Source organism: Numenius arquata, chromosome 10 (genome assembly GCF_964106895.1).
Source record: "Numenius arquata chromosome 10, bNumArq3.hap1.1, whole genome shotgun sequence".
NCBI lineage: Eukaryota > Metazoa > Chordata > Aves > Charadriiformes > Scolopacidae > Numenius > Numenius arquata.
Genome location: NC_133585.1, coordinates 4224301 through 4247882, shown reverse-complemented (window position 1 = coordinate 4247882; position 23582 = coordinate 4224301). Strand labels below are relative to the sequence as shown.

At 60.3% G+C, this 23582-nt stretch overlaps 1 protein-coding gene across 1 annotated transcript in view; it reads right to left on the bottom strand.

The window, feature by feature from the left end:
* The window catches only part of PSD (pleckstrin and Sec7 domain containing), a 36209-nt gene that overhangs the window by 3175 nt on the left and 9452 nt on the right, over positions 1–23582 (bottom strand). Inside the window, exons 5-13 of the mRNA XM_074154241.1 lie at positions 15589–15783; positions 15066–15146; positions 14383–14495; positions 13480–13538; positions 12893–12982; positions 3119–3162; positions 1795–1973; positions 888–958; positions 191–348 (exon numbers count right to left, since the gene is read on the bottom strand). Of these exons, the coding sequence (XP_074010342.1) occupies positions 191–348; positions 888–958; positions 1795–1973; positions 3119–3162; positions 12893–12982; positions 13480–13538; positions 14383–14495; positions 15066–15146; positions 15589–15783 (990 nt within the window). The remainder of the gene's footprint in view (positions 1–190; positions 349–887; positions 959–1794; positions 1974–3118; positions 3163–12892; positions 12983–13479; positions 13539–14382; positions 14496–15065; positions 15147–15588; positions 15784–23582) is intronic.

Below are 23582 nucleotides of genomic sequence, written 5' to 3'. Positions count from 1 at the left end.
TGGGGCCATCCTGAGCCCATCATGGTGGGAAGAAGAGCTGGGACAAAGCACAGCATTGACACCGGGTCCCTTTTCTTCCAGAAAGGGCCAGGATAAGAGAGAGTAATGTGGCCCTAAGCCCCATCCCACCCTCTGCCCCAGCCGGATGAGCCCCAGCGTGGGGTGCAGCCAGCGATCCTGGGGGACTCACTGTGCTTGGAAGAGGAAGACCCTCCAGTCAGCTGTCCTGAGGTAGAAGACGTTGGGTCGCTTGCTGTAGTCAGACGCCCGCGTGGCAAGCGAATGGTGGATGCTAATAGCGTTCTTCAGCTCCTCTTCCGCCAGCGCCTTCCCTGGCTTATACTCCTCCTGCCAGTCACAGGGAGTTTCAGAGCCAGTTTAAGGATGCACCCCACCACGAGACAGCTCTAGGAGACCCCGGGGACTGCAGGTGAGTGCTGGCAGTGACGGGGCTCGGGGAATCGCCCTCCACCAGGCTGCTGCACGCTATACCCATGGGTAGAGGCTGCGTGGTGGGCTTGGTACACCACGGTGGCTGTTCCCCACTGCCCTGCAGCTGGGGCAGAGCGTGTGCCTGCAGGAGACTGCATTTGCAGCCCAACATCCCCCCCCAGGGCAAAGACCCCGCTGCCTCCCCTCTTCCCACCCAAGCCCCCACATTCCGGGCCCTCGGTTGGCAGCTGCTTTCACCACCCAGTCCGAGCCCAAGTGTGCCAGGAGCAGAGATGCCACCAGACCCCCAGGTAATGGTTCAAGCAGGATGGGTTTTGTGACGCGTGGGAGCGCCCCCCTCTCACTGCTGCGGGGACCGCAGTGACCTCCCCCCCCCCGGATTGGGGACAACCCCTCTCCCTGGCATGGACATAAGCATCCCCACCGCCGCCTACCTTCTGCAGGTAGAGAATCATCCCCTTCAGGATGGCGTGGAAGGGCTTCCAGCCGCGCTTCCCTCGGGGCGCTGCGGGGAAGGAGAGAGCACCCCAGACATCAGCCCCCAGCGCTGAGCCGGGGGAGGGGGTGGGAAGGCATATTTCCCCCCCCACCTCATCCTCCTCCAGCCAGCCCTGCCACGGCGCACGTCACCCCACCCCGGGGACAGGCAGCACGCCAGGACTGTCCCCGCACACCTGAGCCCGTCCGTGCCGGCCTCGTGGCTGGCAGATGGTGCTGCTGGCAGCGGGGGGGGCTGGCTGCTGCCCCCCGGGGCCATCGCCGCTGCGCTCCCCGCTCGCACTCGGCTTCACCGCTGCTGCCCTGCACGGGGACGGGGACGAGGCGGTGCTGCCCGCCAGGTAATGCCAGCTTTGGAGGGCGGCTGCATCTAATCAGATCAAGGCAGCATTAGAAGACCAAGGGCTTAGATGGGATTTTTTTTGTGGTGGAAAGGGTGAACGTGCCTGGCAGCGTCCAACCAGCAGCAGCCCCACTGCGTGGCTTCTTTGCCACACCACAGGACACCCTCCTTCGTCCCCGCCATCCCGTGGCAAGGGTGCGTGCCTCGGGGAGCCCACCCCACCTCCTCATCTGCCCCCTTCCCAGTGCCATTTCAGCCCCTGCCCAATCCTGACGGTGGGGACGGATAGGCAGAGAGAAGCTTTCAGGCTCCCCAGCCCGGGGGCTGAATTACGCCCAGCACAGCCAGACAGACAGGGCACAGGGGGGTGACGCTGGAGGCTGGCATGATGCTACAGTCAGACATAACGTAGTGACTCCTGCCTTGCTCCCCGTTGGGTTTCTGGAGCTCACAGTGCCCTCTTGCCCCGAGTCCCTCCTGTGGGCTCCCCAGGCACCTACTTTTCTTGCAGTCGGGATCAGCGTGGATCTTGCGCACTAACAGTCCATGCTTGTAGGTGGCGATGCTGGAATCTTGAGAGAAGTCCAGAAAAGGGTTACTGCAACTGCTGATGCGCTTGATGGACTTAGGGTTGGGGTCTGCCAGCTCCGAAAGGGACTTTCTCAGCTCCTCCTCGTCTCTGCCGGGCACAGATTTGGGTGGGGAAAGGATTTGTCACCTTGCTGGGGAAAGCAAATACCAAGCCTCCCCTTGCTGGTGCCACCACTTTTAGGTCTGGCTTCTGAAAGGCAGGTCAGGAAGAGCAGACCAGTCTCCCATCACCACTGGAGAGCATCCCAAACCAGAGGCCTCTGTGCCTCTGCCCCTCTAGGCTGGCAGCTGAGGTGCTGCCTGGCTCCTCGAAAGACAAGGCATGGGGGTGTCTGCTGCTGCCCCAGGCAGCGAGAAGCATTTTTGGACAGGGCTGGGACTGATGCTGGCCAAGCCGATGAGCCAGGAGCCACGGAGGAGCAGTGCCCTGGCACTTGGCACCACCACAGCCCCCCAGACCTGTGGTGTAGAGGCTCACAAGCAGAAGCAAGAGTCTAGAGGGAAACCACCCCCAAAGAGAGACCCAGGCTGGGGTCCCCACCCCTTTAGGGCAGTAGCCAGGCTGTGGGGCTCTGAGTCACCAGCAAAGGGGTGCAGGGAGCCTGTGGTGGGGAGTCCTCGGGCAGCACTGGGGCTCCAGGTCATGGCCCCTCGCACTGCAGGCTGCATCGGTGCCACTTCCCCCCGCCCGGCAGGAAGATGTGGGAGCCCAAAGCTCCTGCCTTCCCCCTCCCTCAGACCCGCTCGCTGCTAATTAAACCCCTCAGCATCTGCCGGCGTCTCCATGGCAGCAGCCCGAGCTCATTGGCTCAGCGCTGGCGGTACTGCCGGGCTGATTAATCCCCACAGCGCGGGCGCTGCCGCTCCTGCTGCTGGAGATGGCAGCTGTGGGCGAGGGTGCGGGCACCCTGCGGGGCCCTGGCACAGCCACGGACCCCCTACAGCCTGCCCGCTCCCACCCCGGGCACGGCCACTAAGGCACAAAGCAATGGCAAAGCTGCTGAGGGCAGCCAGGGGTACACTGCCACCGCAGCTCTCCAGGCACCCCCATCCCACCCCAACTCATCCCACATCTTCACAGCCCCACAGAATCACAGCTGATGGAGCCTCTAGGACAGGGTGATGTCCTGGAGGGGAGGGCAGCAGGGGTGAGGAAGCCCGCCATGCCAGCAGGCTGGCCCTGCTGCCCCCTCCAGCACCAAGAAGTATCATCCCCCCATGAAGGATACTCACATGGCCCACTGCAACTTCTCATTCTTGATGGAACCATACAGCGCCTGCAGAGAGAAGAGCAGGGGATCAGCAGAAAGAGTGGTGCCAGGTCAGATGAGCTGCTGCGGGGACAGAGGGGACACGCCAGGCCAGCTCAGGGGCACTGGAGATCAAGGCAGCCCCAGGCCAGTTCATCCTGGTCCAGCCCCATCCTGGCCTGGCCAGCTGACTAGCCTTGTTTCAGGGATACAGGTACCTTCTCCTGGGCACCACAGGACCTGCAAACCCACACACACCCTGGGCATGGTGCTAGGGCATGGTCCTGGCTGTCTCCCCTCTCCTCCCCTCCCTCTCTGCCAGCCCACGACAGTGGCACAGCGTTAGCACCATGACAGCGAGGAGTGCCAAACATTTCCAGTCCCTTGGGAGATCCACTTCTCTCAGCTCCAGGGTGTCCCGGGCTGGCCAAAAGGATGGTCTTCAGGAGGCCCAGGCCCCAGGAGAGAAAGCCTTCAGGCTGGACTTTGATGGTGCGTGCCTGCACCCTGCTCAGTGGGACTTCGGGCTGCCCCAGCATCTCCAGTAGCTCTATGCCATGACACACCACAGCCAGTGACCTCCCTGCCATCGGCCACCCGTCCTGGGCTGGCAGAGGTGGGCATGTGGCAGCACCCAGTGCTCCACAGCGATGTGATGCTCCCATGGGAGGCTGCCTGGGAGCACACTCAAGCTTCAGGAAAGGCTTCAGCAGGGCACTGGCGCTGGACTTGCAGAGACACCAGCACACTGTCATTCATGAAGACCTCAAAGGACCTTGTGGCTGGTCAAGGCAGGATGGGTGTTCGTCTACTACTGCTTTGCTACTGCTCGGGGTGGTGCTAGGCTGTCCCTACCCCCCCCTCCCCAGCACCCCCCAAGCACCCTGACCTCCCTGCCAGCCCAAACACCACCAAGTTGAGCAAGGCAGGACCCGTTGCCTGCATCTCAGTGCAGAAACAATCTGAGCCTGTCTGCAGCGGGATGCTCCAGGGCCCTGCTCCCAAGTGTTTGTCCGGTCCGAGCTGGATGCAAGCCAGGAGCGCTCGGCACGGTTCCGCAGCCTGGGAGGCTCCGGAGAGGGTTTCAACACAGCGCTTGGAGAGGGCTCCAGAGCAAGATCTGGAAGGCATCATCCTCGGAGGAAAATAATCAAGGCTCGCACAGGCTGTTCAGGCAGCTGTCAGCATCCATCACTGGGCCAGAGGCTGCTGCTGGGAGATCTTGCTGGTGGCTGAGAAGGTACAACCGGAGGCGTGCAGGGGCCCGGGAAAGCTGGCCAGCAGACAGGCCCCAGCGGTGTCTGGGGAAGGGACATCCATCACTTCCCCGAGAGGCACAGCAGCCAGGACGGAGCGGGGACCCGGCTCCTCCCGCACTTCCCCGTCAGGAAAACACTGACGCAGCATCAGCTTGTTTCTCAGTTTCTCCGGATTCGCCCCAATTTGCAGGCAGAAAGCGGGGTTCACTTGTCTCCTGGGAAGACTCACGGAGGGGGTACAACCTCAGTGCCCGAGAGGAGATTAGACCCCGGCCCCATTTGTGCAGCCCCAGCGCCGGCGGGGTGGGATGCTGAGGTGTGAGCAGGGGGTACCCACAGCAAGGCGACCAGAGGAGCACGGGTTGCAAAAAGACCTAGAGAAGAGGCTGGGAGAAAAATAAACAACCCCAAGTCCTGCAGAACATAACCTGGGAGCAGAGCAGGGAGAGAGAAGCAGGCGTCTCAGAGCGATGCGGATGATAAGGAATCGCCAAGGGAAACAGAAGAGAAGGAATCTTACTCACTGCCAAGAGATGCTGAGAACCCACAGACAACAAAAAGGAGACTGGAAAACGGGCAGAGAGTTTTCCAGTGAGACTGGAATCTGCGGAAAAGCTCCTCGGAAAGAGCAGGCAGGACGGGACGCGTGGCTCGGCTTCCACCCGGCTCAGTGACGATGCAGAGAGGGGTCAGCTCGGACCCCAAGGAAGGGAGACATGAGCCAGTTGAGAGGGCATTTTGGAGGACACGGTGAGGTGCTTCGGGAGGAGACTGCAGCCCCCAGCCCCAGGCAGGAGGATTGCTGCTAAACACCGGGTGAAGGAGCTGATGTCAGGAGATGCTCAGGGAGTAATTCTGGATGGCACGGTGCCGGAGAACAGCCCGGCAGAGCACTGCGCTACAAAAAAAACCACGGGCTCTGGGACTGTCGGCTGCACACTTCAAAGTCTGAACTGCCTTGTGGCTTCAAAAGGCTCCAGCTGCCCTGCTACCAGCCCCGCGAGCATCCCACGAGCCACGTACCCCCAGCTCAGAGACGGGGAGCAGGGGCTGCTCAGCATTCCTGTGAGTGCGGGACAGTGAGAGGCAAAGTGGGGGCCGGGGGGGATTGAGAGTGCAATACAAAGCTTTACGTCTGCACTTAAATCCTGCCAAGACTCTGCTTGGCTAAATGCCACCTCCAGCCGACACCGGTCTCAGGAACAAAGCTGGTGGACTCAGCCCAAGTCCTAGCTGAGAAGATGCACTCCAGCCACAAAGCCCGTCCGGCTTTTCTGGTCCCATGGCAGTCCCACCGCCCGTCAGCCCACTGAACTCCAGGCTCTTCGGTGCACGGACCGTTTCTGCTGGGGAAGGTGGTGCAGAATGCCGAAGCCTAACACACAATCACACCAGACGCTGGTTTCATCCCTGAGCAGGTCCCTCCCTCCGAGCTGTCGTCGCTCCATGGATTCATTCCCCCCTGGGCCAAGAAGACGGCACCTCTTGGCAGCTCTGGACTTGCAAGCACTGCCCAAGAGGGAGCAGGGCACTGGCCCCAGGCCACCACGGGTGACCCCAAGCGTGGTTGGGGTTTTCTGTCATGGCTGGGTTATGAGCTCACCGCTGCAGCACGCGGGGCCAGCCAGCTCTGCCCTAGACATGCGCAATGCCGAAGAGACCTAGGAATATACCGTCCCAGCGGGATTTCTAACTGAACCAACAACATCTTTCTTTGGTGCTCCCCCTCCCTCCCGAAAGCTGGCTGAGAAAACATCCCGGAGTCCTGCTCTAACAAACATCTCCAGGAGGCGTTGGGAGCTGAACCGGGCAAGAGGCTCCAATGCTCCAGCCCAGCCTTAGCACCAGCCCCGCTGGGGACAACCCTACGAAAACAGGGCAAGGAGAAGACATCCCACTTCAGCCCCCCAGCCCAGAGCAGACCAGAGGGGAGATCCAGTGCTGGTTTGGGGAACCGGGCAGCAAGCTGGCCTGGACACAGCTTTGGCACAGACAGGACTGTTGCCCGGCACTCAGGAGATGAGGGTTAAGGCAGGAATTCAGGCGTCCAGCAGAGGGTTTTAACTCTATCTGGGGTGCCTCCTTTTATGGGTCATAACTCTTACGGACACCGTCGCCTTTCCAGTCTGCTGGTTCCTGTGCTAAGCAACAGTGCTCAGGCTCTCAGAGCTACAAGATGCCCTGTGCAGATCAAGGCTCCCCTTCCTCCTGCCAGCCCTGTGACCAGCCACGGCCGTGTGACATTCTGCAAGACAGACTTCACAGCCAGCAAGCACCCTCCCTGCAGTCATTCTCCCTCTCTCCGTGCCTGGCAGCATTTCAAATACGAGAGCTCAATTGCTCACTTTCCCCAACTTTTCCTTAGCAAAATTATCTTTCTCTACACCCAGCCACAAAGCTCTGTCAGGTGCCCCAGCCACCCAGACCCTCCAGCTGCGCGGATACGAATGGCACTGTCAGATCAGGGATGTTTATCAGTGAGAACCGTACCTATGTCAGGTCCCTTATCCACCTGGACAGCCCCCCCGCCACCCCCGCTGCCTGCCCAACACGCACAACCCATGCTCAAGAACAACTCATCACCTGGCAGGCACCGACCCTGCTGCGCACACCCCACGTCCCCCCCCTCCCCTCCACTGCAGAAGGGCTCCTGCCTGCACAGAGCAGAGTGACCTGGGGACAGACCTTTTCCCCCTGTTGGGTGGGCTGCCATGGGGACAGTGTCCTATGTGTCACCTTCCGCCCTGCCGCAGGCAGCAATAGCAGGCAGCAGGCGATGGCTACCCATCCCTGCCCTACACTTTCGGCTCAGCAACACCATCGAGCTGCCCCAGCATCTTTTAAAACATTCCTTGCCCAGCCGACTACCCACCCCCAGGACGGCAGACCCCTCTGTCCCTCCCAGCGCAACCCCACGGCGCGGGAAGCAGCGACCCAGCATCTCCCTTCCAACTGCCTGTTTCCATCCGAGTGCGTCACAACTTAATGCTGCCCCCAGACCGTACTGCGCTATGACAGCATCGCCGCTTGTCACGGCCCTGATGTCCCCACCGGGCGGGTTTTGACCACGGGGGCAGCCCAGGTGGCTCTGGGGTACCACTGCCCGCTTTGCCCCAGGCTCCCCGCAACGCGGGGGGCCAGTGAGGACTCTTCTCTCGCTGCCACACCGAAGGCAGGCACCCCACCGAGGTAGGATGCACCCAGAGACAGCCTGTTCGCTTCTCCCCACCTAGGGCAGATACACACCAGCGTAACACCTCCAAAACAGATGCCGGCTCCCAGCGAGCAAGCTCTTGGCTGTAAAAAGCCTCGGTTTTTGCGTGTCCAGGCAGCCACTCCTTCCTCTCCAGCTCCGCTCGGGGAGAAGGGGGGGGGTGGGAAGCCGGGGCTGTGGCGCTGCCCCTCGGCTCTCCCCACCGCCCCAGCCGGGTGCCAGCCTGCCCTGGCCGGGCTCAGCGCAGCCCTTGGCGAGGAGCCCGCAGAGCTTGTCACTTACGCTAAGCTGGAGGGCTGGTCCCAGCGGTACGGCTCTGTCCTGGATTCTTCTCGCAGCGATGGTTTTTTTTTTTCGAGCAAGCCTTGCTGTCAAGCCATCCTAAGCGGCGCAATGTCACCCGGGTCTCGCCGTGCTCCCGCTCACCCCCCTATCCCCCCCCCCCTCCAACCTCCTCCCCGTTCCCGGGGTGGGATGGGGCGGGGGGAAGGATGGCAGGGCTGGAAACGGGGACCCTCGGGCGGACGGGGGGTGGGGGGGGCTGATGGGGACCCGTCTCCGCAGAAAGCGGGCAGGGGAGGGAGATGGCTGCTCGCTACATCCACGCCAGGGCTGAAGCACTCGCAGCGGGCGGACCGGCGGCTGTCCGGGCGTGTCCGTCCGTCCGTCCGCCCGTATCCCCGCCGGAGAGCGGGGCGCCGCGCATCCCCCCGCTCCCCCGGGGCCCGCCGCTTACCGGCTTCTTCTTGCGGCGGTTCTGGAGGCGGCTGACCACCAGGTCGGTGTAGAGCACCGGCTTGAGGGTGCGGGAGCGCTGGGGCCAGCCGTAGCAGAAGGTCTCCACGCCGCGGTAGTTGCGCCCGTAGCGCACCGAGCACATGGAGCGGGACCGCATACGCCCCGCGCTGCTGTTGATGCTGTTGACACCGATCATCCTGCCGGCGGCGGCGGAGGTCGAGGGGGGGGGAAGGGGGGGGGGGGGCGGCGGGGTGCCCGGCGGCCCTGCCCGGCCCTGCCTGCCGCGGCCCGCTCCGCCGCCGCCGCCGCCTGTTGAAGCCGGGCCGGGCCGGGCAGGGCTCGGCGGCGGCCGCCCGACAGAGGCGGAGCCCCGCCCCGCCCCGCCCGCTGCAGCCAATGGCGACCCGCGGCTCCCGGCCCAGCCGAGCCGAACCGAACAGGGCCGAACCCAGCCGAAACCAGCGGAGCTTAGCCGAGCCCAGCCGAACCGAGCGGGCCCAACAGAAAAGGTCCGAACCGAGCCGAGCGGGGCCGAACCGAGCCCAGGCGGGCCGAGCCGAACCGAGCCGAGCGGGGCCGAACCGAGCCCAGCCGGACCGAGCGTCGGGCATCCCGCCTGGTGGGACACCGTCCCCGGCGCTGATGCCACACGAGCGGGACCCTCCCGGGCTCATGGGGCTGGGGGGCAGCGGTGGTGACATCTCAGGGGCTTCCTGAGCTCCATCGGGCAGTCGGCACCTCCACCCCGTGCCGGCCGGGCAGGTTTCAGAGCTGCTGCTGCAGCCCTGCCTGCACCAGGGACCTCCAAAGGGCTGAGCTGGTAGGAGACCTCAGACCTTGCATCTTCAGTGCCCATCCCACATTTAACCCTCCTGCCCATTTCTTCGAGGTCAGGACAGGAAAAATCAGTTGCTAGAGCCGCCCGGCTGGTTAAGGGCAGGACGTAGATGCTGCAGGCGGCCGTTCCCGTGAAGAAGCGAAGTGCTGGGCATCCTTGCAGAAGGCATGAGGATCGATGCGTAATTCAGTTAGGCTTGACTGAGTAGGAGATGCAGCCAGTGGAGAAGGGGAAATTTTCCACTCTGTCCTGACTGCTTGGCACAGCGATAGCCGGGCAAAGCTTGTGATGGAGGTGGCATGGGTGCCCGGCCCATCAGATGTGCTGGGCTCCCCCAGAGGCTGGGGAAAGCCACAGGAGACAGGGGCAGGGCAGCGTATTGCTCCCAGGGGAAACAGGAGAAAAATAGCCCAGGGGATTAGACTGAGCAAGCGTTCCTGTGATTATAGCTCAGAGGTGGGAGCCGGGGCTCTCTTCCCACATTGCTAATCACTTACCCAGCACTCTGAGCGCCTGAGCCCTGCCGTTGTGCCTCCAAGCTGGAAGGTGGGGGGCCCATCCTACCTTCCTCCCCCGGGGACCCGACTGCATTGTCAGGCTTAATTCATTAACATCTGTGAAGTGCTCCGGCTGCTGGGCTGGAAGGCAGCACAAATTTGGCTCACTCCCGCGATCACTAAGCAGCACCGGGGAGAAATGGGGCCTGATTTGGTCCTACTGTGTTGGTACCAGCCAGCAAAGCATGAGGTTAGGCTAAAAGACTAGGCAAGATGGGGAAGAGCGAAGGCTCCGCAAAGTGATCAATCACGTAAAGGTCAAATCCACATCTGAAATTTAACAGACAGCCTGCAACAATGAGTAAAATCCCAGGGAGCCTGGGCTAAAATCACACTGACAAGAGAAGAGCAACATCTCAAGAGCTAACCAAAATATCACCAGCTCCAGGACGTCCCTCTTCACCTCCCTCCTTGAGGGGTGGGCAGCTGCCTTCGTTTGGCCACAGGAGTTCAGGTCCAAGCCTACAGATATGGGCATCCTCGGGCATGCCATTATATGAGTTCTTATAGCCCCGGCATGGCCCCCCACCTTGGTGGGGAGGACACCCCAGTCAGAAAGTTGGGCAGCCCTGATTCTGGAGCATGATTCTGCAGGGGAGCTTTCAGAGCCAGAGGAAAGGGTTTCCAGGAGCAGTCGTTGGGTGCTGGTTAAGGCATCGCTGCCTCGGCTCCAGCAGCAGCACCGTGCAGGGCACGGCGAGGCAGGGGGGGCACGATGCTTAGCTGTGAAAGCATAAGCTTTCAAGTGTTTTTGTTTCTTCTGCACAGAACTGGGATTGTTTACATCCATTATCTAGTAGCAGATAAAGTTCTCGTCTGACTCAAGCTGCCACCCGCTCTCAGGCATCGTGCTGCGTTTGGCTTAGGGCTCCCCGCAGCCAGAGACGAGGGGAGCATCCATGCTCCCCACAGGTCTATTCCTGATGCTGTCCCCAGAGTCACCGGGGATGGTGACCTCATGTCCCCTGCAGCCACCTAGGTCCTGCCCTGCTGTCCCCATTCCCCAGTGGCGAGTGCTGTGGGTGGGGGCCACCTCCAGCTCTGCAGCCTGTGGGGTAGCAGCCTGTGCTATTCCCCAGGGCAGGCTTGAAAGAACCTCCAGGATCCTTCTTCTGCTCTATCAAGAGTTTCCCAAGACCCAGCCCTGATCCTTGGGAAGCTCCTCTGAAGCCTGCCAGCCCTTCCCATCCTCTGCTGCCCTTAGGAAATGCGTGTGCTCCTGGAGCTCTAAAATTAGCCAGCCAGCTGTGTGGCACGCTTGCACAGGAGCCTCAGTCCCCAGACACGGCCTGCCAGCCAGGTGGCATCCTAGCCGGGCTAACGGGGCTAGCACAGGCTGCCACAGGGGAGGGGGGGGCAGAAGAGCCTTTCCCCATTTCATGGCCACCCAAGCACCAAGCAGCCAAAAGCAGCGGACAGAAGGGTGTCCTCTCCGGCCAAGCCTGGCAAAGGCTGCCCAGGAGAGGCACAGCCCCCTCAGCCACCTTTCCTCACTGTCCCCCTTCCCCAGCGCAGGCTGACAGCGCTTTCCCCATCTCCCCCAAAGACGCCGCTCCCCCTTGCCGTGGGCTCCCTCAAGCAAATTGGTGCTTCCACCAGCGAGGAGCTGCCGCCTTGCCCTGCCTGCGGTTCCTCGGCGCTGCCTTTCACCCCCCCCCCCGCCCTCCCCAGCACGGCTCCCGTACAGAGGCGGCTGAAAAGCGGCGGTGGGAAGCACCGCAGCTGCAGAGGGAACAGGCCATTTTTAGCAGAGCAGCCTCCCCGCTGCTGGGCTGCGGGCAAAGCTGTGCCGGGGCTGTGCTGCAGCGCTGCAGCCCCCCCCCCTCACTCCCCCCGCTGCCTTACACCCAGCAAAGGTCTTGTCCCCCACCCGTGGGAGAAAGCCTGTAGCTTCGTGGCACTTGCCCACTGCCCTGTTTCCCACCGGCTGGGATCTGATGGGATAACTTGGTCTCGTGTGTTTAAACCGCTGGTACTTTTGGGGGTGAAGTTTAAGAAGGATGCGGCGGTGCCTGAAATGGGGGGTACCCAACTTGCAAGGCGCCGGGGGGGCTGCAAAGGGGGCACACCAAGGAGCATGCGGAGCTTGGATGCTCTAGGGTGCAGCAGCACTGGAGGGCAAGGGTTCAGGGTCCTCATTTTGGATGTTTCTATTCCATTTCGGGTCCTTAAAGCCTTTTCTGGAACTGGATTTAAAATTAGAGAATTTTTCCTGAGTAACTCCTTTTACTGGCGAAGCGTGGGCTGAGAGGGAGGACAGCCCTATTGAGAGCTGCTGGTAACCCCTTAATGATGGGGTGAGCGACGCAGCCAGGAATAGACCCACAGAGGCTGAAAAGTGAGCTCAGCTTTTCACCCTCCATTGCCTTTTTTCATCAGCCATCTCCCCCCGTCGTGGCTCCGGCACCCTGTGGGAACCCATCTTCCACATCATGAGTATTTGCCAACTGTAGCGCTTCACCAACCGCAATGGTTTCTAGCCGGCAGGCCCCATGGGAGCTAATCCCATTCCCAGGGCCCAAGGCGGGGAGAACGCAGCTCAGAAAACCCTTCAGAGAACAGGCGATGCCGGAGAAGCGCAGCACTCCGAGGCTGGAGGTGCTCGCTGAACGCTGCCCACCCTGGCCAAGCCCCATCGGGAACTGGGGCAGGCAGTGAAAAGGCAGAAATCCCCCCCAGTCACACCAGTGTGGTGAGTTCCCAGCTCCGGGACTTTAACCACCAGCCCACCCTCCCTATCACCATCCCTTGATCGTGTCACCAGAAACATTCCCTCAGCCACCGGAGATGGCTCCGGACCCAGGGCCTGGCCATGGCTTTGCGTTCCAGTGCTCCAGGGAGGGCTGAGTACCACGGGGTCACACCATGAAGCCTCTGGCTGCAGCCCCCACGTGCCCCCTTGCAGGCAGATGCGAGAGCAGCAAGGGCATGAGGACCCCAGCTGGGGCTCTGGTGTCCTCCTGGTGGAATGAGGCAGCCCATGTTCCCCTCAGTAAGGTGTGAGGAAAGCTGTAGGCCAAGGGACCACCACCATTCCTGCATGAGGACGGATGCGTTCGTTGCATCCCACATAGCCATCCGCGTAATCCTGCCCAAAGCTCTGGCTTTTGCTCCTGCTGCTTGGCTGACCAGGGAGAGCGACCGAATTTACCTTGAGCAGCTCCTTGGGGAAGTCAGTGCCTCCGTTGAGCCCCTCCAAGTTGCCAATGAAGTCGGAGCAGGACATTCTCTTCCCGATGTTCTGGGAGAGCCAGGGGGAGAGAAACATAGGAGGTTGCCTTTGGGACAGGGGGGCAGTGCTGGCTGCAGCGGGTCCCACAGCCCAAGAACAGACCCCCCCATCTCTGCAGTGGGGTGAGGGACCAGTCAGGTCTCAGGGAGGCTGCTTGAAGGTGTGGGGAAGCTGCCAGCTTTGCCTGGACTCCAGGAGTCTTAAATAGCCTCCTTTTTCTAAGTTTGGTGCTACCTGCTCCTGTGGCAGCTGGTTTTGGAGTCTCACTCCCACCTTCTCTCCCTGTCCACTTTCCTCTTCTGTCCTTATCCCATCTCCACAGCTTCCAGCTCAGCATGTCTCCTCCAAAGCCCCACTCCCTCCTTCACCAGTTCCCTCTCTCACTCAGCCCTCATCCTCTCTCCTCCCCAGACATGTTAGGGGTCCAGGGTCCCGTACCTGTGCTTCAGGGCAGTGGGGACAGCCAGGGCAGGGGACAGACGGGGCTGACGGTAGCGGGAACTTACGTGTCCGTGCAGATCTGTGTTTAGCAGCATCAGGGCGCAGGTGAGGGTGTGGGCTCCATCTGCAGCACAAGCACAGGACAGGAATTAGAGCCCCCGGCTCAGCCCAGCAGCTGGTGCTCCAGCCCCTTGGCATCTCAAGCAGGACATGGGGGCTCTGAGCCCCCCAGGACAGCCCCGAGCCCGCTCCTCCCACCCCGGGCACGCGAAGCACACAGCAGCCAGCACGGTGCTCGGCAGCGCGCGGGTGAGTAGGTCACTGAATTCAAAGCTGGTCCCAAAACTGAGCGTACAAACTCCCTTCCAAGTCCGCAGCCCCTCCAGCCAGATAATCCTGCAGCGTTCCTCGCACAGCAAGGTGGGACCAGCGCAGCCTTCCATCAGCCAGGCAGCCCAAACCTCACCGGTCCCCAGAGCCAGCCCAGAGCAGACCCAGCAGGTGAACGCACACAGAAGAGGCGCAAAAGACAAAGAGGTACAAAGTGGGTACAAACGGTACAAAGTGGCCACTTTGTGCCACCCCGAGATCCAGGCACTCGAGTTTTCTCACCTGGCTATTCCCTGAGCCGAGGGTCTGAGGGCTGGGGTCTATTTGGTGAGGAAGGCCTTCTCTCGCCTCTTGTGCTAATCTGCTCAAGGTCAGAATTAAGGATGGGTTGAGCCCTAATTAGGCAGGATCCAACTGGAGCAGGTGGTTGTTTTGTTTTTGGTTTTTTTGTTTTTTTTTTTAAATCTAAAGCATCTGTCATTTGTGGGAAATGACATCTCTGTAACCGGGGCTGTCTCCTAAGGCACCAGTACATGCTCTCAGTCTCCTCTCTGGTTTCAGTTCGAGCACCTTCACCAAGTTGATGAACACGTGGGCTCGCTTGAAACACACACGCACGGACACACACAGTTTCTTACCCTCCGAAGAGATGGCGTTGGGATTACACTCGTAATAGCGCTGGGAAAAATGAGCCAGCACTCGCTCTCGCTCTTGCGTCTCTCCCATCAAGGCCAGCTCCTTCAGAAAGGACCTGAATAAGCAGCAGCAGCGTTGGTCACACATGAAGCCCACCAGCAGTTTCTCCAACCCGCCCTGTGCAGCAGCAGAGACCCCCACTGTGTGCTGGATGAAGCCCTGCCATCACACATCCCTCCCAACCGGCTGCAGGACTCCCCTCCAAGCCCATAGCATCATACCCTGATGGCACATCACAGGGACCTACAGCTGGCCCTGGGCACTCCACCAGGGAAGGAAGTGGAGGTGACACCAAGAGGCTTATCAAGGTCTGGAAGCCAGTCCTAGGTGACACTTGATGGTGACATCAAGGCCGGGAAAGCCAGTTCTAGGTGAACCTGACTGTCACCCAACTGCACTGCCTGGTGAGTTAAGACCAGGGATGCTCTTCCATGGCTGTGTGGCTGAGAGACCACTTTGGGACTCAACCCCCACCATATAAGAGGTAAGAAGATCTCCAGGTGGGAGCCGTGGAGTCTACCTGCTCCTGCAGACCTCTGTGTGGGTACAGAGCTGCAGAGGGTACGATCTGCTGGGACCCCACTCAGGTGGCCACCACACACGTGTACACACACTCAGCTCTGACCTGAGAGCCTGGTCCAGGCTCATCCCCGTGAACACAAAGAACTTCAGATATTCCCCGGCTACCATCTTGCTGAACTCATTGCTGAAATAGAAAAGGAGGGAGCGAGAGTGGGATCGACCAGACCGTGGGGACAGCAAAAGGCACACAGGGGTGGGGTGGATTCCAGGAGGCCGGGAGCTCCCCAGGGCTGTGGGAAGCATGTTGGGGACAGAGACACCCCGCACTCCCATGAAACTCAGAGGAGTCACCCACAGATCCAATGGGAATACCGCGCATGTAAGAGAAACTGGAGAAGCTGGAAGGGCCCAGGAGGGGTCAGCCAGCCATCCCCCTGCCCCAACACCTTACCGAAGCATCCAAGATGCAGTCATGGTAGGAAGGTACCCAAACCTGGATGTCTCTTAGGTTTGGGCTTTGGGGTCCAACCTGCTATTCCCTGCAAAGGGCAGCAGCTGTGGGTACACCACAGGCGCAGGTGGACCCCTTGCAGAATGGGCTGTTCCTTGTGAATACCCACACGTACTTCTTCCCCAAGTGACGGGCCACATCTGCTTTTTTAAAGCCATCCAGGTTGTAGAGCCTCTTGGCCAGGCGTTTGGCAGCCTCCAGGTCAGCCTTGTGCCCGTTGGAGAGGGTGTCCGTGCTGCCCAGGGCCAGCTGCTCCACACTGTCCATCTCGGAGTCCGAGTCCGAAACCAGCTGGCTCAGGGGGTGGTCGCTGCAATGGGAAGGGACACTCCACGTTAGCCTGCCTGCAGACCCTCTCCTCGTTCAGCTTCCGGGGAAACATAGGTTCCTCACCCTGCTTTGGAGACGAGCTACTCACTGCTGGAGCCCCAGATGAACAACACTGGCTAGAGACACTCTGAGGTCGGGTCTGGGAGCTAAGGAAAGGTTTGGGAATGCGGCTGGAGGAGAGGTGAGGATAGGGCAGCTCCACTGACTTATGACAGGACCAAGGCACTCAAACCCACGTCCAGGCTGGATGTGGAGAGACAGGACAACGGACAACTGCTCCGAAGTCCCCCCACCCTGAGGCTGTGAAGCTCCATGTGTGGGCTCAGGCTCTGCCAAGCTCAGCCGTAGCAGAGACTTGGAGCAGAAACATGTGCACATCATACGCTCTCCTACAGATCTGCACTCATTTTTAAACCTGGACAAACATCCTCGTGCTGTTCTTGAGAGCAGTTTCTACCCAAGACAAGACGACTATCCTTCCTTCGTTCACCTTTTCCCACCCACCAACTTCAAAGCGCTTCACAGAAGGGAAAACAGGCAGCGAGGGCGAAGATGAAGGACACCCCCACCTCCCCACCCCCGGCCTCCCGGCTCACAGCGGGGTGTCCTGTCTTCTTCGGGCTGCCCATCAGCTCTCAGCCCACCATGCCTTAAATGGCCACGTTAGGAGACGCTCTTGGCTTAGCCCCCGAAGGAGTCTGACTCAGCGGCGCAGAAGTTATCCCAACCCAAAAGCTGGTTGAATCTCATCAACAACGAACGTTAAGCAACTCTGACCTCGCCCAAATTTTCTGGCAGCCCTCGCAATGTTCCAGCCTGATTTATTTTTAAAAAGTCTCTAATTGACTTTTAAGAGGCCTGCTCTCCTGAGCCAATTACCCAGGCCAATCTCCTTGAGGCTCTGCTTCTTCCGCGAAGGACGAGCCTCCTGGTTGCTCAGCGCTGCCTGTCCCAGGGGAGCTCTGCACAGCACTGACGGGCTGCCCCTGTGTCTCAGGGGGCTCTTGGGCACCTTCCTCCCACCCTTCTGGCATCCCCAGCCAGGCATGCAGTAGGGGAAGCTGCTCTGTGCTCAAACCCATGGGCTGGACTCCTCCCCACTGAAGCTGAAAGTGGTTCTGACACCCCATGAGTCCCCGAGGAGATGCACTTGGCTCAGACCAGCGCTGGGTGGTGACTGCGGCAAGACCTGGATGGCTGGCCCCAGGAAGATCCGTGCCCATTTGGCTCCAGGGAGCCTGTCCTTCACCTCACGCCACCTTGGTGAGAGCAGCTGTGAGAGTGGCCACAAGGTCACTAGGAGCTCACTAGCCCCAGACCCACCTGCTCTGGGGAGCTGTGCCAGGCAGGAGGTTTCCAGCATCACCACCACCTGCACCACCAGCACACCCAGTCCTGCAGACATCCCTCCCACCTGCCTAAAACTTCTCCTCCTCCCAAAATAGGGTGGCTACATCCAAAGGTGCTGCTGGCATGAGCCCTGGTGCCTGCTGCCCTCCAGCTGTGCCCAGGAACGCTGGCTGGTAGGACCAAAGCTGTTCCAGGGAGCACCTGAGAGCAGGACAGGCTGGGTGCTGCTGGGCCAGAGCTGGCCAAACTCCTGGGCCCAGCTTTGGCTTGTGGCCGCTATGCCCTCAGCTGAGGGCAGGGCTCACAGGCTCTTTGCTTCCCACCAGCAGAGGAGATGAATCCATCCCAGCAACTGGCACCTGCCAGCCATGGGTTGTGGTGACTGTATCTACCTCTGAAGCTCAGAGCCTGCTATCACAGGGGCACAGGCACTGTCCCCTCCCCAGCCCAGAAGCTCCAAGGCTGCTTCTCCAGTTACAGGCTGAGCTACGAAACCCAAGGCCAACCCTCCACCACTCCCCATGGTCCAACTGCACCTCCAGAGTAAGTGGCTGCTCTCTCAAGACCTTTTCATTCTTCTCAACCATCATCACTTAAAACTCCTGATAACCTTCTAGACCTTGCCAGTCCTCCCTGGGAGGTTGTCCTCCCTCACACAGACAGTTCCTGGTGCCTCTGGGGGCAAACCTTGAGCTCTGAGTCTCCTCCTGTGACCTCTCTGCCCAAGCTGTGCTCCTCAGCTTTCCTCTCTGGTGCTGAGCACCCAGGCACGGGGCCATCTTCTAAACCTCTCTGCCCTTCAACATATGTATCTCCCTGCAAGTTTCCAACCTGTGGCTGCAATTCTTGCCTTGCTTCTTGCAAGGGATCACAGCCTGGGTCTTAAAGCAACCCTACCAGAAGGATCTGCTGCGCTTCCCCTCACCAAGTCCCCATACTGCCCTTGGGCTTTACATTGGCAAAGCGTAACCTCGCCCAAGTGACCCCAGCTATGCCATGAAATGGGTTTTCTTTCAACACTCAAGCCACTCTTGTGCTGTTAAATAAGGACCGTTAGCTTCGATAGGCTGGGAGGTCCCATTCGTGGCACCCAGCGGTCACCACTCAAAGCCCCACCTGGCCTGGAGAGCAGGCAGCTTAAAGAGCGACAACCAAGAACCTCATCCTCAAGCAAACGGAGAACAGAGCAAAGAGACGTTGCAAAGAGACGTCCATGTCTGAGGCAACTGAGGTGATGCTAATTTTCTTGCCAATGAGCTAATGTCCCAGGGTGTTTTATTTTCAGTGTACTTTCTAAAGTGACATTTCAGTTTGGCTTGAAGAAACACCGAAATAATATTTTTTACATTAGATACATTTTCAACCCGAGAACTGGCCCGCACTTAAGGAATAAAGATCAAATTTGGTATTGTGCGAGCATCCTCAGTGTGCCTGAAATGAGTCATCCCGGAGCGGACCCAGCACTAGCTCATCCCTCTCCGTGCTGCCCGCCTGGGACAGCCACTGCCATCCCCATGTTGCCGGCAGCAGAGGTCCCCCTGCCACCTCAGAGGAGTTCACTGGAGAGCCTAGGTCCCCAGTACCTGTGTCGGCAGCTGGGAGGTGCTTCTGGAGGTCTCTGAGAGGAAGGCACAGGATCCAGCTCAGGACTTGCCCCAGGATAGAGGGTCTTCCTTGACCCCTGCTAACCCCAGCTCAGCACGAGGACCAGGTTCTGCTCCCAGCCCTAGGGAGCAGCTGCGGGACAATGGTGCTGCTCAGGGCCACCACACCACGACCCTCCTTCTCCATGGCCCACTGCACCACAATACTCCTCCTCCAGGGCCAGATGCTTCTCCAGGGTCCAAATGCTCCTTCTTGGGGCAAAACGCTCCTTTTCTGGAGCTGGATCCTCATCTCACCCCAATATTCCTCCCCTGGCCGACTGCCTGGAGCCCAGCAGGAGAGAGCACAGCATCTTCCCTGTCTGCAATGCAGCGTGTCATTGCAGAAGCCCTGATGTCCTCTCCACCTTGCCACCACAAACCGGAGTCACCTGGCACCATATTCTTTCCATGGGTGTCAGCAACCAGGAGGAAACCTTCTCTCCTGGATGTGGGGCAGCAATAAGGCACTAGCACAGCAAAGCCTGCCCTGGAGGGTTGACCTCCAGCTCCTGGTTGCCAGCAGGGATGTATCTGCATGGTGGGACACTCCTCACACTGCATCTCCATGATAGGACCTTTCCTGTAACAACACCCTGCACCCCAGGATGTGGGGAAGGAGAGCCATCCCTGGGGACAACCTGGGCCAAGTGGCCACTGGTTTCAGCTGGGGGTGCTCAGCTGAGCTCCCGGGTTGCCCAGGTCCTGCCTGACCCATCTCCAGGTGAGACATCTGCTGTAGGAAACTCAAAACCTCCAACCACCGTCCAAGTGCCGCTTCCTCCCCACAGAAGGCTGGTTTGCATCCTGTACCATGGAAGGGACAGGGCAGGGAGCCTGGTCCGAGCCTGTGAAGGACACGTGCAGGGGCCAGAGCGGCACTCTGCCCTCGATTCCCAATGCCCCGCGCGCATGGCTAGATGCCCGATGCCTCTGCCAAGCGAGCCCAGCCTGCCTAATATTGCTGCTAAGAATGTACCAGACCGGATCTTTGGCTGAGCTAAATAAATGCAGCTCCCTCCATCGGTCTCAGAGGAGCGGCTTTGATTTATGACAGCCAAGATCTGGGCTGGTTCATTCCTCGCAGAATTGAAGTTAGGGCTGAGAGGACACTTGAAGGTCAGCCAGGCCAGCCTCCAACCACAGGCAGGGCTGGTCCTGCTTTCTGGCACCTCTGGAGTCCAACCTGGTCCTCAAATCACCCAGACACAGCAGCACCCGGCAGCACTACTGCTGCCAGATCCAGGTAGGACCAAACTTTGGGCAGTCCTGTTTCTCTGCAGACTTCCAGAGTCTCCCCTGCAGCATACCAGCCCTCTCTGGAGATGCTTGCTTGTCCTCCATCACCACCCCATCCCACCAGCCCTTCTTGTGGGGGGCACAAATGCTCCTGCCTGCAATCCCACCAAACAATTTCTGGAGCCAGCTGAGAACCTTAAAATCTGGTTACTCACCCGCTGGGTGGAGGGTTGTCTTCTCCTTCAGAGACACAGATGCCATGGGGTCAGTGCAGAGAAACCTAGGTCTCTCAGTCCTTTAGGCAAATCCCAGCCTAGGGGTTTTGGGTCAGACCCAGGGGCTGGAATTAAACGCCTGACATGAGAGGGGCTGCATCTCACAGGGATGTGCCACTGCCTCTGTGGGCAGCCCTGCCAGCCCTGGGACCCTGCCTGCTGCCCCCATCCTCCATGCCATGGAGTGCCTGCCCCAGGCCCCAGCATTACCACCCCATCCTGTGCCCCAGCTCCCGCTGCTCTTCATGGCTCGATGGGAAAACACTTGGGGGAAAATCCCTCCCAGGCTTGTGCCCCATTTCTTGCCGTGCCAACGCTTGTGGGGAAACCTCTTCATCCTGCGCCCCAGCCTCGTGGCCCTCCTGTGCTCCCATCCCACATCATCCCTCCCTTCCCCTGTCTCCATCCTTCCTCTGCTCAACCCTCTCCCCCCACCCTCCCACATCACACCCCAAATCCACCCCACGGGACCCCAAACTGGGCACAGCCCCCAGGCCATCATCTCACCAGTTTGCCCAGTGCCAACTGGGAGCTCAGGCCAGCTGCCAGACCTCCACTAGCCTCGGGAAGGGGGGCGGGGGGGGGGGGGTGGGGAAGGAAAGGCACCGGCTCACCGACTGCTGCAGTAACAAAAGGGACCTTATAAAGAAACACAGCGGAGCGTATTGGCAGGGCCCGGCGCTCCAGCACACGCGATCTGGCAGGGATGAAGGTTTCACTCCCGGCGCATCCTCCGCCTGGGGCGGTTGCCAGCCCTCCGGGCTCCCCGGTCCTCCCACGCAGCCGCAGCTCCAGGGCTGAGCTCTCCCTCTAGCGAGGCTCCGGGCGTGCTGCCCCTCACTGTGGTATCTGGCCCTTTTCAGAAGGCGGTTTGCAGTGTCCCGTCCCGTCCCCCCCCCCCACTCTTCCCCCCCCCCCCGCGCTTTGCTGCTGATTTTCCTGCCTGCCCTTCTTTCTGTCCCACCTCAGGCGATGCCCCCGATTCAGGTCCCAGCAGAGCCTGCCTCGCTCCCCTCTCACGGGGGTGGCACGGAGGGGGGGCAAGTCACATCCCCTCCCTCCACTGCCGCTCCTCAGGGACCTGCACAGCTGTGCCTGGCTCTGGAGGAGTGGGACAGGCAAGGGAAGCTGGGCAGCTGGGTGTTAAGGGGGCTTGCACCCCCAGGGGGATGCAATTTGCCCATTTATATCCCATCGTGCCGGTGGGGCTGGCAGCCCCGGGCTCCCGCCCGCAGCCAGCAGCCCAGCAAAGCTCCGGGATTTCCATCCGCAGTGACAAAAGTCTGGCTGCCACCGCAGGAGCGACCTCCCCGCAGTCCCCAGGGGCTGCCGCTGCTCCCACCCCGCCATCTCGTCAGCCCCGCATCTGCCCCCCGCCAGCCCCGGAGGGAGAGACCCCCCCCCCAGGGGAAGGCTGTGCCCCCACACGTGCTCTGTGGGTCACCCTCACAGCCCCGGGGACAGAGTGCTTTAATTGCAGCCCTCTGCCCAGCCAGAGCGGGGGGACCTACACACAGGGCAATAACCTACTCACACACTGGGGGTGCCACCGTGGGGTGTCCCGCTGTGGAGGGGTGGGGAGGGGGGGTCCCGCGCTGGGGACCCTTGCTGTTTCAGTCACTGCTCCCTCCCTTGTAGCCAAGGCCACCGGAGGAGGCGGAGGCATCCCAGCGCCCGGGGTCTGCACTTAGGCACACTCCCCGTGCGCAAGGTCAAGATAAAAGTTTGGTCTCAGACTATCGGGTGCTGAGGGACACAAGGGCCTTGGGGCCACATTAACCAAGGCCATCAGCCTTGGGGGACACCACATCTCCCCAGCACTGCAGGGGGCATCACCAGCTTGACATAAAGTCCCAGGCTGCAGAGCCATCCAGACCCCAACCATTGCAACAAATAACGCTGAAGGTTTCAGGGGCCCAAGCGGGACGGCCACAGGGCAGCACACCTGGGTCTAGACCTGCTGGCATTTGTCCCCAGCCACCCCTTACACCAAAGCCCTGCAGCCCGAGGTCACCTCTGCCAACCCTGAGACCGACAGCCAGCATAAAGCACAGCCTCCACGACATAGCCCCCCTGCCCGGGGTCCCCAGTCCACCTGAGCTGGTGGCAGTCAGTCTGTACTTGCTTGTGACCATAGGTGGTGGCAAATCCCCTGCTCTGGCCCTGCCGCCACGGGTGATGTTGCATTTCGACGGCTGCAGAGGCTCCTGAGCTCCTTTCCCCAGTGATTTCCATTAAAGACCCCTTAATGGGAGCATCACAAGAATACTCCTCACTCGAGCAGATCAGCCCTGCCAGGCACCAGGAGCTGCTGACTCCAGCTCACGGGAACCTTTGAGCAACCAGCCCAGACACTTCTTCAAACTACTTGGGAAGCTTCAGCTTCATGGTCGGCTCCACTCGGAGTCTAGAAACTTGGCAGGGCCAGTGACGGGGAAAGAGAAAACTCCTTGCACCTCTCCCTTGCCAGAAAGCCCTGAGGACTGACCCTGCAGACGCCGGGCTGTCTCAGCCCCTGGTACCCCATGCCTTCCCTGCTTCCCAGTCTAGCTCATGGTGCCAGTCTCAGTCTCCACTCCTCTCCACCGCACAAGACAGTGGATCCCAACCACAGCGAGGAGAGGAGAGGAGAGGAGAGGAGAGGAGAGGAGAGGAGAGGAGAGGAGAGGAGAGGAGAGGAGAGGAGAGGAGAGGAGAGGAGAGGAGAGGAGAGGAGAGGAGAGGAGAGGAGAGGAGAGGAGAGGAGAGGAGAGGAGAGGAGAGGAGAGGAGAGGAGAGGAGAGGAGAGGAGAGGAGAGGAGAGGAGAGGAGAGGAGAGGAGAGGAGAGGAGAGGAGAGGCTCAGCAAAGATCCAGGGCAGTTTGGGGGGGGACACACAATGCCCCTCCATGGCGTGTGCAGCAGCTCAGCGCTGCTCTGAAAGCTGAGTTAGGAGGTGAGCACAGCATCACAGTGCTCTCCACTGACTATAAACCAGTGAGGAAAACCCTCTGTTAAGCCACATTATTGCTGTTCCTGCTGCGAGCTATCTCTCTGCACCCTCGCACCTCCCCGTGCCCCTGCAGCGGTGTTGCCATGCTATGGTGGCACCGGGTGGACAATAAATCAGACACTGTCCTCTTGGTTTCTCCAGGGTGCTCTGTTTCTGTCCCTTGCCTCAGCAGAGGAATAGGAAGTCAATTCTTTCTGCAGAGAGCACTGATCATGGCTGGATACTGCCACCCTTCGCTGCCTCGTGCCTCTCGGACATCACCAGTTTTACTGCACAAACT